General features: G+C 34.9%; 1 protein-coding gene, 2 non-coding genes and 1 pseudogene across 3 annotated transcripts; 2 read left to right on the top strand and 2 right to left on the bottom strand.

The window, feature by feature from the left end:
- The first annotated feature begins 3,956 nt into the window (after positions 1–3,956).
- On the top strand, positions 3,957–4,029 carry TRNAR-ACG. Its single transcript has one exon. It is a non-coding gene; the product is annotated as a tRNA-Arg (tRNA).
- Positions 4,030–4,111: 82 nt separating this feature from the next.
- On the top strand, positions 4,112–4,195 carry TRNAL-CAA. The gene has a single exon. It is a non-coding gene; the product is annotated as a tRNA-Leu (tRNA).
- A 508-nt stretch (positions 4,196–4,703) lies between these two features.
- Positions 4,704–6,905, bottom strand: LOC108990179 (annotated as a pseudogene).
- A 297-nt stretch (positions 6,906–7,202) lies between these two features.
- Positions 7,203–13,665, bottom strand: LOC108990180 (urease accessory protein G-like). The gene is made up of 9 exons (XM_035689247.1): positions 13,569–13,665; positions 13,204–13,429; positions 12,229–12,289; positions 10,449–10,490; positions 10,289–10,337; positions 9,983–10,135; positions 8,894–9,015; positions 8,649–8,753; positions 7,203–7,768 (listed from the first exon to the last, which is right to left on the bottom strand). Exons 1-9 carry the CDS (start codon positions 13,663–13,665, stop codon positions 7,685–7,687), a joined length of 939 nt encoding a protein of 312 aa, XP_035545140.1. The 3' UTR covers positions 7,203–7,684.
- Positions 13,666–14,330: the final 665 nt, after the last annotated feature.

The raw sequence follows: 14,330 nt of genomic DNA on the forward strand, positions 1-14,330 counted from the left end.
ATTTTATGTAATACTCTGTTTGTTTGGTTTATATTATTTTTCCTTTTGTTTGTTTGGTTTATATGAAATGAAAAAAGGCAAGTTGTACTATTTGTGTTCAAGCTTTAGAAAAGTGGACGATAGACTTCTTTCCATTCTTGTTTTGCTACTTAAATTGTTGGTTTTACTGGTTTCTAATTGTTGCATTTTTAGTGCTGATTGTTGCATTTTCAAGAGAGGGGCCAGAGAAGGTATTGAGAGAAGGTAAGATCATGTTGTTTGGCGTTGCAAGGACTTTCCAAAGGGGAGGATGGAAACTGAAACAAACATGGCTACATATTATTTTATTATTTTGTTCTTTTTGACTTATTGTTTCTAATCATTATAGTTTTCATTTATCTGTTGTAATTGATGTTGTTGGCAGCTTATGGAGACTCGGTTCAATAGAAAATTTCCCAAAATGACATCACCAGATCAAGGTAAAAGAAATCAATGTTTCCCCCCTATTCCAGATTTAAGATGTGAATACTAATGCATTTTGATCTTTGTAAATTTATGTTTTAGTTTAATTAGTTGTGATGTATTATTATTTCTTTTGTTCTTTGTAAATTTATGTTTTAGTTTAATTAGTTGTGATGTATTATTATTATTATTTTTTTTGTAAATTTATGTTTTAGTTAATTAGTTGTAATGTATTATTATTTATTTATTTATTGTAAATTTATGTTTTGCATTGTGATGTAACAACAATATTATTTATTTTAAATTTTTATTTATTTTGTTTGTTAATTTTTTTTTATAAAAATCTTTTAAAAAGTGTTTAAATTATTTTTTTAAAAAAATCTGGACAATTTAAGCATATCAGAATTTAAAAAAAAAAAACAAGTGCTATACAAATATTTTTTAAGTTTTAAAGTCTTTACCGGATAAACCCGGATCCGGATTAAATCCGGATTAATCCGGGCGGATAACTGCTCGGATTTTAGCATCTGGATGCGGTTATGACCGGATATCTAGATCCAGATCCGGTTGAACACCCCTTTAAAAATATTACATAGACAGCAAATTACAATAAATATTATAACACCTACATGATATATCTACTTCTTTCTAAAATTTAATCATTCGATTTGGTCAAGTACTAATTCAACATGATCTATAATCAAAATTTATTAATTTGTATTGATTTAACATTAATTATATTCAAATTTTCGTTCTATTCCAACTAGAATGGCCGAAATATTCTATTGCCGGAACAGATTGGTGATCTATTTCAATTCGGCTGAAATCTCGACCATTTCAATGTGTTGCCCCCTTGTTCTGGCCAAATTCCGGTATTCCGGAAGGAATATAAAATTCATCCGAAATATGGCTGGATAAAAGTGATTAATTGAGTCAATTATCAATTTGTCTTTAAAGTTTCACCAATGCTAATTCATAGCCATACACTTTTTGATATTTTTCTTTTATTCTGAGATGCAAAAAAGACAAGTCCCATGTAAAAATAAGAATAATTTTATTCTAAAATCTTTACATCGCATATTATCTGTGACATAATTTAATTTAAAAAATAAATAAAATTTGAATCTTATAAATCAAATTATGCCATATAAATAGTGTGTGATATAAACACTTTAAAATATATAGCATCGATTATAAAATAATTGTGCATTGAGATTTGTAAGTTAAAAGGTAGTTTTACACTAATTAATAACAAAAAAAGGCAAGTCTTGTGTAAAAATAAAAAATAAAAATAATTGCACGATTAGATTTCCGACTTAACAAGGACTTTATCCTTTCACCAAGTAATTCTTACCATATCTCAGCTGACATCCATCCGAGTTTCAACAGTACTTAAACATTAATTCAGATTGAAGAATTTTTAATTTGCAGTTAATTTGTTTTTCAATTATGATGGAATATGAAATTATATGGAGCATGGATTATTATTCTTTTGTTTGCTTGATGGTTGTTTTTTATTTTTTAAGTTGATAGATAGTCATCTATTTTTTTGGTATATATGCATATATGTATGCGTGTATATATATATATATATATATATATATATATATATATAGTGGATATTCTAAAACGGTACACTGCAATATACCAGTATCGAAATATTTCATTCTATTGACTAAATTAGAACCATCCATAAGTCAAACTTTGATTACAATGAGGGATGTAACGGGTCCGATTTTGGATTGGTATATACCAGTTTTAAAAATTTAAGAACCGATACCGGACCGATTAACCATCGAAATCAAAACTTTTGGTTTTTCCTGTTTCGGTCCAATCTGATTCCTTTTTTTCGATTTTACGGATAAATAAAATTATACTCCAACAAAATTTTAGCAAGTGATTAATCCATATCCCTAATTTTATAAGTTTTGGCTAAACAATTATAAGATTAAATTTATATGTTATATCAAAATTCAAATGTTATGTTAAAAATTATAAGATTAATTTATGTTATATCATAATAAAATATTATATTAAAATTTATAAGATTAATTTTATGTTATATCAATAATCAAATTTTCTATTAATTTTATGTTAAAAGATTAATAGATATGGATTTAAGTTTCATGTTATGTTAATTAGCATTAACATATAATATAATATAATATAAAAATTATATGTAATATATAAAATCATATAAAAAATATTTTATATATAATATAAAAATTTAACAAATATATATAATATATATCTACCAGTCCGATTCAATTCTACTCGATGTTCTAAATATCAAAATTGGAACCAGACCAATTCTAACAGTTTTGATTATTAGGAAAACAGAACCCTGGTCAATTTTATGGATTTTTTTACGACTTAATTACAATACCTAATAATTGTACCATGAATCAGAAGATTTTTTTTTGAAAAGAACTCTATTTGTTTGTACCATCTGGCATCAAGATGATTTGAAATCTATAGATTCTACACGAAAAATGCTTTGCAGCAGTCCATCCGACATTGAGTCATTAACAACCCTCCAATAACACTATGCCAGATCAGTAATTTCATAGAAATTACAATAAACTCATTACACTAGACATAAAACACATCTTCTCCTTGCCTTCAGAAATTGATTTGAGCCCCATTCAGAAAACCTTTGCACACTGTAGTTTCCGTCGCCCACCGATGCACGATACCATCATCAGTTTTCTAAGAAATAACGTGAGTGAGACAGAGAGAGCAGTGGGTGCGAAGGTGCTCTCTGTGCAGTGGCGTTGGCGTGGAGGAAAGGTGGCAGCGGCATGGTGGTAAAACCACGACTCAAGGTGGGGAAAACGAAATGCTTTATTTTGATGAGCAAAAACAGGGGCTAAACTAAGTAATTGTTCTCACAACTGACCATTTATGTTGCATTAAAAATCAGCCATCATAATTTCGATTCCTAGATTGGAAGCCTAACTTATTTGCTTGTCCAACGATAAAAACGCCCATGGAAGGTCAACTTGTTTGGCTTCATTGCCGACAAGATAAGTTTAGTATGAGGTCAAATGATAGATACGTGACTCAAAGGAGCAAAGCTTCTAACCTCTATTATAAATAACAAGAGTGTAAACTGAGAAGAAAACAGTGGCATGCAAAGCTTGACGCAGCAAGTGGACCAGCGACAATGACTCGATAGCAACAAAAAATGAGAGAGAGAGAGAGAGAGAGAGAGTGTGTGTGTGTGTGTGAGTGAGGTTATTGATAGGGGCGAGGGGCTGCAACTCACACGAGGGGGAACAAATGAGAGAGGGGGAACGAAGGGGACTGAAATCTAAAGTGTGAGATTGGGATTCTGCTGGGGTGCGGTCACAAGGTAGCTACCATGGAAAGCGTACATAACACGTTTCTATTGGAATGCTGTTTTTTTGGGGTGGACAGTCGGACCCTTTTTAAGATTTTCTCATTCTAGAAGGCTAAGGTGAAGTCCAAAATTAAAGTATATAACATTGCATAAAGTTTTGAAGTATCAAGAGGACTCCGTGGCCCAATGGATAAGGCGCTGGTCTACGGAACCAGAGATTCTGGGTTCGATCCCCAGCGGAGTCGTTTTTCCATTTATCATTTATTTTTAAGTGAAACAATTTAATAAATTTCTATATAAATTAGTTTTCTATGCAACCAGTCATTAGTCAGGATGGCCGAGTGGTCTAAGGCGCCAGACTCAAGTTCTGGTCCTCTAACGAGGGCGTGGGTTCAAATCCCACTTCTGACAATTGTCGCACCTTTTTATTTTGGTATATATAATGGGAAAAATGCTCTAATAGAGAGACATTTAAAACGGGGTCTTTTGTAATGAGAAAAGGGAATTGCTTCGTTTAACATGGATGTCTATACTTCTTTTTCGTTTTCCTTCTTGTTGAGGGTTTAGGTTTTGTGTCTTTTAGCTGTTGATATGGCCTGTAATTGTATGATTGTTTCAAGTTTGGCTCAGTTATCAATAAAGCGAGCGATAAATTCTACTAATCAACCACCATTCATCACACTCCACACCTATAGCTTTTTCTAGGGTGCGGGGGTATTTTTCATAGTGTGTGGAGTGTTGGGTGATGAATAAGTGACTGATGATAATAATTTTTCAAAGCAATAATGTAAGCTCTGTGTTGGGTTCTTTTGAGCACGGCTCATAAAATTAGGTCATTGTTCTCCAAAGCTATCCTGACATTTTACACACCAACTTGATTATTTCTAGCATGTAGAGAAGATCTTTGTTGAAACTCCGTTCGATTATTTCTAGTTTGGATTTCTCATACATCTCATGAACATGCTATAAAACTTTGGAGTCCTTAATCTTATACAATTTCTGTACACAAGTAAAACTGAAAACAAAAATAATAGTACATTGAAGAATCCCATCAGAACTGTATTTTTCACCGCAAAATGAATGTTGAGGACCAAGAAACTGCCACCTGCTTGATCATCATGTCTGTTCCGCATTGGATGTGGCTTTCAGGTTCTCTAGTCGTTTCCTCAAATACGCCTGTCTCAGTTTCTCACGACTAGCTGCTGCTTGCTCTTGTCTGCGCAGTTTGAGCTCTGAAGTCTTCTCTCTTGCTTGATTTACTTCTTCATGAACTTCCCTGAGGAAACCAAAATCACAATAATCCGATGATGAGCCCTAGTCATACGACACACACAATGCTTATTCGGGACATACTTCTCAGCAACATAGTGTAAAGTCAAAGCTGCTTAACAGAATTACTAGAAGAGAACATTATTATAAGTTCAAAAGTTTTACTAAAGCAACTTGTCATTAGCATCAAATGGAAGGGATCTAATCTCTCTCTCTCTAGACAACCTAGTCTCTTGCTTGTTAAATAAAATGGTGAGATATAACAAATTGATTAGGAGGTTGGGTTCTACCTGAACAAACATATTATGACCAACATAAAACCTTGATTATAGATTCTTTCCTTGTTGAACTGCCAGAGGTCTGGCTCTAATCAATCATTCCAAAGCTAATTCACTTCTAATCACCTTGCGTTTTGCATTTATTACAACAATGATTACGATAACAAACTCCCCGAACTATATTAGGAAGAGTTAAATTCCTCACCTCACAAAACGCTTGTGTTCGTCGCTGTCCAATGTTCCAACCATTCTTCCGAGACCCACAGGTTTTGTGTTCAACAAAAAAGAAGCATCATTCGCACCATCCTCACTCTCTGGGAGTAACATTGTAGGAGTATCTTGATCCTGAGGTTGCCGAGCCTCATCCTGCTCAATTTTCTTGTGAAAGAAATCCACACAATACTTCTCCTTATCTTCCTGATCAGACAGCTCTCCCCTCACTAGCTTATCATACAATTCAGCCTTCCTCTCTAATGCTGTATAGCTGGCTGATCTATCATTAGCTGCTTTCAGCTCGAGTTTGTCCCTGGGTTTTCACACCAAAACAGGATTCCACTTAGTAGCAAACCAAACTATAGTCCAGTTACATGTTGAGCACTTGATGACACTAACAGAAAAAATTCCAAGAAATAAATGTGAAGAATGATCAGATGTCATATGTTTGTTGTCCCAAAAACAAAATCGTAATTCTTTTACTAGCAATCAAGCAGACACTTGAACTTAGATAAATGCGAGGCCCAATCTTCACCAGTAAACAAAGAATCATGAGACTGGAATATATAAAATGGGAACATGGCTTTTAGTGGTCATTGCCGACCTTTGTGTTGGGTGAAGTACTACTTAACAAATGAAAAATATAGATTAAACAAAAGTTGCTAGAAAAACAAAAGCAAGCTGCAGTATCCCATTGCAAGTAAACCACTACCATTTTCATATGCATCATCGATAAGGGAATGAAGTTATTTCATATGAGTTTCTTTCTTTAATTACCTACCGAGCAAAAACTTAAAAATCTTCACCAGCAAACAAACCACCATCATTACCCAACAAGTTAGAACCCTAATTCTACTCCAAGACTGGTCCTTTAAAATCAAATCTCTAATTATCAACCCAAAAACGAAACTAAAACTGCAATAAAAAAAAATTCAAAATGAAAAAAAAAAAGCGTAAACATAGTAATAGAAGAAGAGTACTTGAGGGCACGGGCATTGACGCCAGAATTCTTGGCAGATAAGGAATTGGGTGCGACAATATTTTGCTTGGCGAGGTGGAAGGTGACAGTCGGGGACTCCGGCGAGTTCCTTGGTCTTCTTGGACTCCTCGTGGGACTTGTAGAGGTGGGCCTTCAGTTCCATGATGGAGGAGGCCCCAACCCCTTCTATGGCCCTGTGCTTCTTCGGCATTATTGACGACTCGGTCAGCCATCCCAGCGATTCCACCACTACCCTCTTCCTCTCTACCTCCTCCCCCATTATTCGTTTCTGATATTAATTCTAAGGGGACGGCTGCTATGCCGCCCATGCACCTAGGCCAAATGCACTTTTTTTATTTTTTCTCTTTTTCTCTTTTACATTTTTTTTAATATCTTTTAATATTTTTAAAAAATAAAAAATATATCAACATATTAATAGTCACTTTCTTAATTATTAAATAAAAAAATAAAAAAAATCAATAAATAAACGATTAGAATGAGGAGACAAAATCATGAGGTATAATATAATTTTCCTAATTCTAAAAGTTCCGATTTCAAGAGGGGATGTATTGCGCGCCAACAAATGATATTCTTGAAAATACAAAATCATACATCTATATATATATATATATATATATTCATTCGCAAAAATTTAATATAGAAAATCAAAATCATTGGGAACATGTAGTAGTAGAGTACCCTCTATGCAGGGGGGCACAAGAAGGCAGTTTTTTCGTGGCAAATAAGGGGGAAAACAAGAAAGCGGGGGTCAAAGCAAGCAGGGGTGAAAATAAGGTTTGAAATGTTAAAGATGGGAATGCTTCCTTTTATGTCGAAGGCAGCAGCAACTGGCTAGGTTGTGCACATAGAAATTGGCGCTTCTGTGAAGCTTTTGGGCAGTCTATGTGGAGAAACCCTTTGGGCCTTTAGGGTGTCTGCTACATCAGTTTACTTGTGTATTATCAAAGAGCTTCACCACACCATGCTGTCAGTGGAAATTAACTCCCAAAGGAACTAAAATCATATTAGTACTTGGATAATCATATTAGTAGAACATAATTGAAATTAAAATTATTGAAAGTGATGGCACACAGGCATTTGAAAAGTTACCCAACACGACAGCAACATAAGATACAACATCAACTTCCAGAGAGAGAAGGGTCAGCGACGCTTCTTCCCGGTCACTGCTTCCCATCCCTGTAAAATGTGGTTCACGATCTCCTCTATGCCAACTCCATGCTTCACCTGCATATTCAAATCACATGCATCATGAACATGGCATATGTTGACTTTGTTACCAGTAAGGACAACAAAATTGAATGATCATTTTGTCACTTATATTATTCTTGCACTTTTCAAGATATCTGACCAAAAAAAGATTCAAACTTACCCTAATCAGTTGCCTGAGAGAAGATGATAATTTAGAAAGTAAGGTAGGACGTAGTCTATATTCCATACCTAGAAAATGTAACTAGGTAGGCAGACATTTTATTCCCAAATTAGGATTTAAGTATAAGGACCTTCCCATCTGTTAAAAGAATATAGACCATTCCAAACTTCTGCATAGCATTTGCCCACGAGTTGCATTTATTCAATTTCTTTTGTGTTTTTCCTTAGTCATGATTGAGATGAGCCAAATTCTTTGTATGAGATGAGCCAAATTCAATTTATAAGGAAATGTTTCTTGGCATTGTTCCAACTCAAATTCTACCAGCTTCTGTTCTAATGGCTTAATCTATAGAAACTCCATTCTAGAGGATCAATTTGTGCCTTCTAATGCCATGAAAGCACATGGTAGGACAATTATATCTTTACCGCATAGTGCTGTGCCCCCAACCCCATGTTATGAGGAAGAGGTGGTGGAGAGAGAAACCAACAAAACTCATCAAAATAACTGTGCATCGCAAGATGCACAATCAGGATGTAATGATGCCAATCTATATACACTTTGATGCATTATCTTTCTAGTTCATTTGTCAGCCTCTTGTTTTCTGCTTTATTTCTAAACCAAACTTCATATCAAACAAAATATATAGGATTATATAATTTTGAAATTCCCACTGGAAAAATTATAGTTCATACTTTGTTTATGGTACCAAATGTTAAAAAAAATACTCAAAACGACCTGAGCAAAGACAAATGTCCCTCCATCACGCATTCGAAGTGCATCCCGCTCCATGACAGTTAAATCAGCTCCAACTGCAGGCGCAAGGTCAGTCTTGTTTATTACCTGCAATCCAAAACAATTGACTCGTTTGCGTCAGACTCCCCGAGTATTTTATCTCTATAACTGATCCGAAGATTGATAATTGACAGGTTAGCAGGGTGCCACAACCAAAGCAGCAGCCATGAATTTAAGAAAACACCTACAAGGAGATCAGCTTGGGTGATGCTGGGGCCACCTTTCCGAGGTATTTTATCACCACCAGATACATCTATTATATAGATGATGTAGTCAGCCAGTTCTCTACTGAAGTTGGCAGCTAAATTATCTGGCACCAATACAATATCAAGTGAATAGTCAACCTTATCTCTCATTGAAAGTCAATTCCACAAATGGTAACATAAGAAAAGGTGTTTATTTATGCACAATTTGATATAAGCATTTTCATTACAATTTTATCTTGTAACAGAAACTTTATCTTAAAAAAAGTTCCTGAACTATTAGTGTAGCTTTTCAAATAAATCTAGAGTGACAATAACTTCTACCCTCTTTTTCTTAGAGACATCATGAATGCATCATGCTTTTCTACTAAAGCCCACTGAAATAAAAAAGAAAGAAAAATAACTGCCTAATGATGTCATTGTCGCCCTCTTTCCTGTTGATTTAACGGCATTTCCCCAACTGAAATTTAGAGAAACATAATTCTGAGGCCTCGTTTGTTTTCACATATGAGATGGGATGAGATGAGTTGAGATAAAAGTTGAAAGTTGAATAAAATATTGTTAGAATATATATTTTTTAATACTATTTTTATTTTGAGATTTGAAAAAGTTGAATTGTTTATTTTATTTTGTGTGAGAATTTGGAAATTTGAGAAAATTGTAATGATTTGATGAGATGAGATGAGATGATATGAGAATGGTTGTGAAAACCATTTTCTTAGTTTGTTTCCAATATGACCGTCATAACCCCTAGGGGTTGGCTCAAGTGGTAAGACTCTTGGTTTTGATGGTATGCTCCCTCCAGGTTTAAGGTTCGAACCCTAGGGTGCAAACAGTTTCTAGGGCCATTGGATTGAGGGAATTTTCCCTTATTATCCAAAGTGCAATTGCAGGAAGCTCTTTGCCAAGGACTGGGGGAATTTTCCCTTAGTCGTGATTGTGTTCCCGGATTCCCGGTGCCAATAAAAAACAAAACAAATAAGACCATCATTTCCAGTGACATGCCAACTTTAATGTAAGTCTGCATTAAATAAAATTGAACTACTACCACATCAATCATTTTCGTAAAGGTACCTCCCCCTGATTCACAAAGAAGTATGTCTGCTTTGTACAAATTGGAGAGCTCCTCAAGAGGGCCAAGATTAATGATAATGTCTTCATGAATGGCAGCGTGTGGGCAGCCCCCAGTTTCCACAGCATGTATCCTTTCCACAGGAAGTGCTCCATGTTTTACCAAGAACTCACCATCCTCTTTTGTGAATATATCATTTGTCACCTGAAATAATTACGTGATACTCCTGTCATAATGCAATTATTATTATTTTCTTTTATAAGTAAGAGATAAATATTATTGATATGAATATTATTGAAGTGCTCCATGTTTTACCAAGAACTCACCATCCTCTTTTGTGAATATATCATTTGTCACCTGAAATAATTACGTGATACTCCTGTCATAATGCAATTATTATTATTTTCTTTTATAAGTAAGAGATAAATATTATTGATATGAATATTATTGAAGTGCTCCATGTTTTACCAAGAACTCACCATCCTCTTTTGTGAATATATCATTTGTCACCTGAAATAATTACGTGATACTCCTGTCATAATGCAATTATTATTATTTTCTTTTATAAGTAAGAGATAAATATTATTGATATGAATGAAGTGGGTATAGCCCGTGTACACAGGAAGTATACAGAGAGACCCCTAAATACATTCTAAGAGCGATAACTTAAAGATAAGAAATCATAAACATTGTTCCCATTTAGTATAATAGCAGAAAACCAAAGCATTAAAGTGTGAAAGAAAAAGTTCTTCAGTTCCACCATTGTGGTTTCCTGGTCTTCAAAGCATCGCACATTCCATTCCGACCAAATACACCACATGATGCACAATGTGATCATCTTCCATACAGCGGCCACTTGATAGCAACCTTGCATCTTCCTCCAACACCCCAACAAATCCACCACCCTCAAAGGCATAATCCAAGCCATATCAACCCTTTGAAAGATCTCATCCCACAACATCCTTGTTACCTCACAGTGCAATAAGAGATGATCCACAGATTCTCTCTGCTTTTTACACATAGAACACCAATCCATCACAATACATCCCCTCTTCATGAAGTGGCCATAATGCAATTATTAACAGCTCACATCAAGTTATTACAACTTCAATGGTTGTATGAATCACTCTTACGTAATTATATATCGCTCTCACATAGGTATACAAACTCAGTAAAGCTACGTAAAAGTGTGAAATTCTTTCACTAAGTGACAGCAACATTAAGTATCTATTTATGTGCACAAATGCCTCTACAAATTATTTTTTTTATGAGTAAAAAAAAAAAAAAATCTAGAGGCATTTAGCTGTTTAGTTGTTAGACACGAACCACTAAAAACATAGATGTAGATCTCTTTTCTATGAGTTGTATGCCTACTAATAAATTCAAGATGTACAGCCCCTTCTTATATTCTATTCTATGTGCACCAAGTTTTCCTTGCCTCAATTAGCAACAGAACTACACTGGCTTCAAGGTCTTTGCAAACAGCAACTGCTATGCAATGTTGTGATATTAAGTTCCAGGGAAACTTTCCACCCTCAGAAATGGTAATTAAAAAATACTCTGAAGCAATTATTCAAAGTGTAAAACAGAGAATATTATAAAAAAAAAATCGCTTGGTCATCCTCATAAATGACATAAGAAACATTGATTGGTAGCTTTTACACTATCATGTACAGAAGAGAGAGGACATTTTTTCCTTTTCTTCGTTTGGGCTCAGGATTGGCTAATATTTGGTTTGGTTAAGTGCAGCAAAGAGCTAAAGTAAGGCTTTAACAAGCTGTCTTTCTGTTTGAAAATTTTTAAAACAAGTTGTGCACCTGTACAATGCACGGAAAAATTGTCAATTTTTAATTTTTATAATAAGCAGATTGTGAAGTTTTATGAATGTGACATTCTTGAATTAGTAACTGTAATAAACTAGACATTGAGAAAAGAGGATCAAGCATCATAGAGGAAAGAATACAAAGAGTCCCAGAATCTTAAAATTCCACTTTGTCTAATATTTATTGACATGATCTTTCAAATTCTTTAAAAACTTGATCAAATTCATGGTCATTTAATGCAGGTTGAATGGCGCAGCTCAACAGGAACGAAACTATTTCAAAATTACTTATGTTATAGATAGATGGCTCAAAATGAGAGCAGCAAGTATGAGTCCAAATTGGAGAAACAGAACTAGCTTTGGATGGAGGAAAAACTAGAAACTCAAAAAATGAAAAAAGAGAAAATTTTCAGACATTCTACGTACTGCAGCAAGACTGTACTTGTCCGGCAAAAATTGGCAGAGAGCAAGCATTAAAGCTGTTTTCCTGTATGGCATGAAACAGCATTCCATCAGCACCCATTTACTGAGTTTGATACAGGTTAACAATGCAGATGATATAAATCAACGAAATAAAAGTAGGATCAAATCATGAAGATTCAATTGGAAAAAGAAACGACCGAAGCTCAAAATCGTTAACAAGTGCACAAAAGCAAGTGTGAGAACACCTCGACCGAATACACAACGAAAGGCTACCAGTCGATTTTATTTTGAATCCCACACTTCTTAAACATTTGAACATATTAAGGAGGAATTCTGAGGGACGGTAACACAACCCTTGATGATGGCTGCTCTGTTCCAAAGCTCTACTCGCTTTAAACCCAAGCCTCCTTCCTTCTTTGGTCTACAGAGTACATCCCAAACCACCTTACCCCCATCAATGAGTGAGTTACGGAGATGGGTATACCAACAAACACCTACTTACATTACCGCAAACCCATATGAATCTCTCTCTCTCTAACGAAGGTACACATCCATTGCTGTCTTTGGCATCATCCATTTATTACCAAAAACATAAACCCCATTGGAAATTAAGAAGCAAACCGTTTAACACATTCATTCATCACTATTTTACGCATGCGACACGAATCAACTAGGAACATTATTTTAAAAGATTATTAGCGGTTGAGTCTTTACACATTGTAGCTGTCCAAGCATAAAATATAAATTTTTGGAAACATTACTGGGGCAAGCGCACTCTTCCAAGGAAATTATCCCCATTTGAATTCGAATCTTACTAATAAAAAATGAACCCAGAAATTAAAAGTTCAAAAAGTAGCATTAGAATCAATCATTTCTGAGTCTTTGAAGCAAATTCTAGTAAGATACAATCATAAATTTGAATTTCGATAACAACGTCGAGAAGCAACACATAGAACGTCAAATGGGGATAGGAGATACCCAGTACCAACTGGGCCACCGATGCCAACGGCGAAAGCTCTTTCATTGAAATCCCTTGTGAGAAGTGGTGGAGATCTTCTGCTGAAGTAACCCGGGGAGTATATAGATTCATGTGAATGAGGTGCCAGTCCATCGTGGCTATGGTACACCCTCCCATCAGGGCCCACCCTTGACTTTGTTTTTGAATCTCCATGACTATGATCATGGTCACGATGATGTAATGAACCTAATTAAATTGAGCCTGGCTTAATGGGCCTTTAGCTGAGTTGTTCCCTTTTATTTTATTTGAATTGCTAAGTTGTTGGCCGACCTTAGTTAGTGTTCTTTGTAGAAGATTGGCCCCTGGCCTTGTTTTAGTGATTGACGTCTATGGGACATTGGGAGGTGGTAGTTTGTAGGATTATTCTGAATTTTATATTGAGCCTTGTAGTTTTCATTTGGAGGCACTGCCTTGAATACCATTATCATCTTCAAGTACAGTGATGATTATATGAGTTTATCATCTGTTTCCTTCTCATCTATTTCTATTTTATTGTTCCATTTTTACTAGAGTTGCCCAGCAGGATCATAACAAATGATGATCATCAAATTCATGGGTATGATGGTCGTGGGAAGCCATTTAATATAGACTATTGAGTACGACTGTTTATGATTACTCAGTAGTACGAGGAGGGTCGGAGAGCCACTGGTTGTCTTGAGAAGATGGAGATCTTAAAGGAGAGTGGCTAGGGATCGGACGCAGTGTAAAGAGCAGATTTACACTTTGAGAATTGTGACGCGTATGAAGTGAAGAATAGAACCAAAACCAAATCCCGTGCACGCTCTCTCTCTCTTTCTCCCCTCTCTCTCTAGTCGAACGTCTGCTTGGTCGTGCTCTCTCTCTCTCTCTCTCCGACCCGCGGCACGTCGTCGTTGGTAATCAAATCAAAGACAAGTATTGAGAAGGTTTTTAGCCAAAGAGGATTTTAGCCGAGAATTAAGGTTGCGTTTTAATATTGAATTGGATTGAATTGAGTTGGTAAAATATTATTAGAATATTATTTTTTATTATTATTATTATTTTAAAATTTAAAAAAGTTGAATTGTTTATTATATTTTGTATTAAAATTTAAAAAAATTATAATAAT

This window comes from Juglans regia, chromosome 4 (genome assembly GCF_001411555.2).
Source record: "Juglans regia cultivar Chandler chromosome 4, Walnut 2.0, whole genome shotgun sequence".
Classification (NCBI taxonomy): domain Eukaryota; kingdom Viridiplantae; phylum Streptophyta; class Magnoliopsida; order Fagales; family Juglandaceae; genus Juglans; species Juglans regia.

Excerpts from the sequence above, each read along its gene's own strand:
- LOC108990180 (XM_035689247.1), bottom strand. The coding sequence starts at position 13,665 with ATGGTATTCAAGGCAGTGCCTCCAAATGAAAACTACAAGGCTCAATAT. Across the intron at positions 10,491-12,228 it reads ACAAGTACAGTCTTGCTGCA|GTGACAAATGATATATTCAC; the intron begins GTACGTAGAATG and ends TAATTATTTCAG. Across the intron at positions 8,754-8,893 it reads TCACCCAAGCTGATCTCCTT|GTAATAAACAAGACTGACCT; the intron begins GTAGGTGTTTTC and ends TTTGGATTGCAG.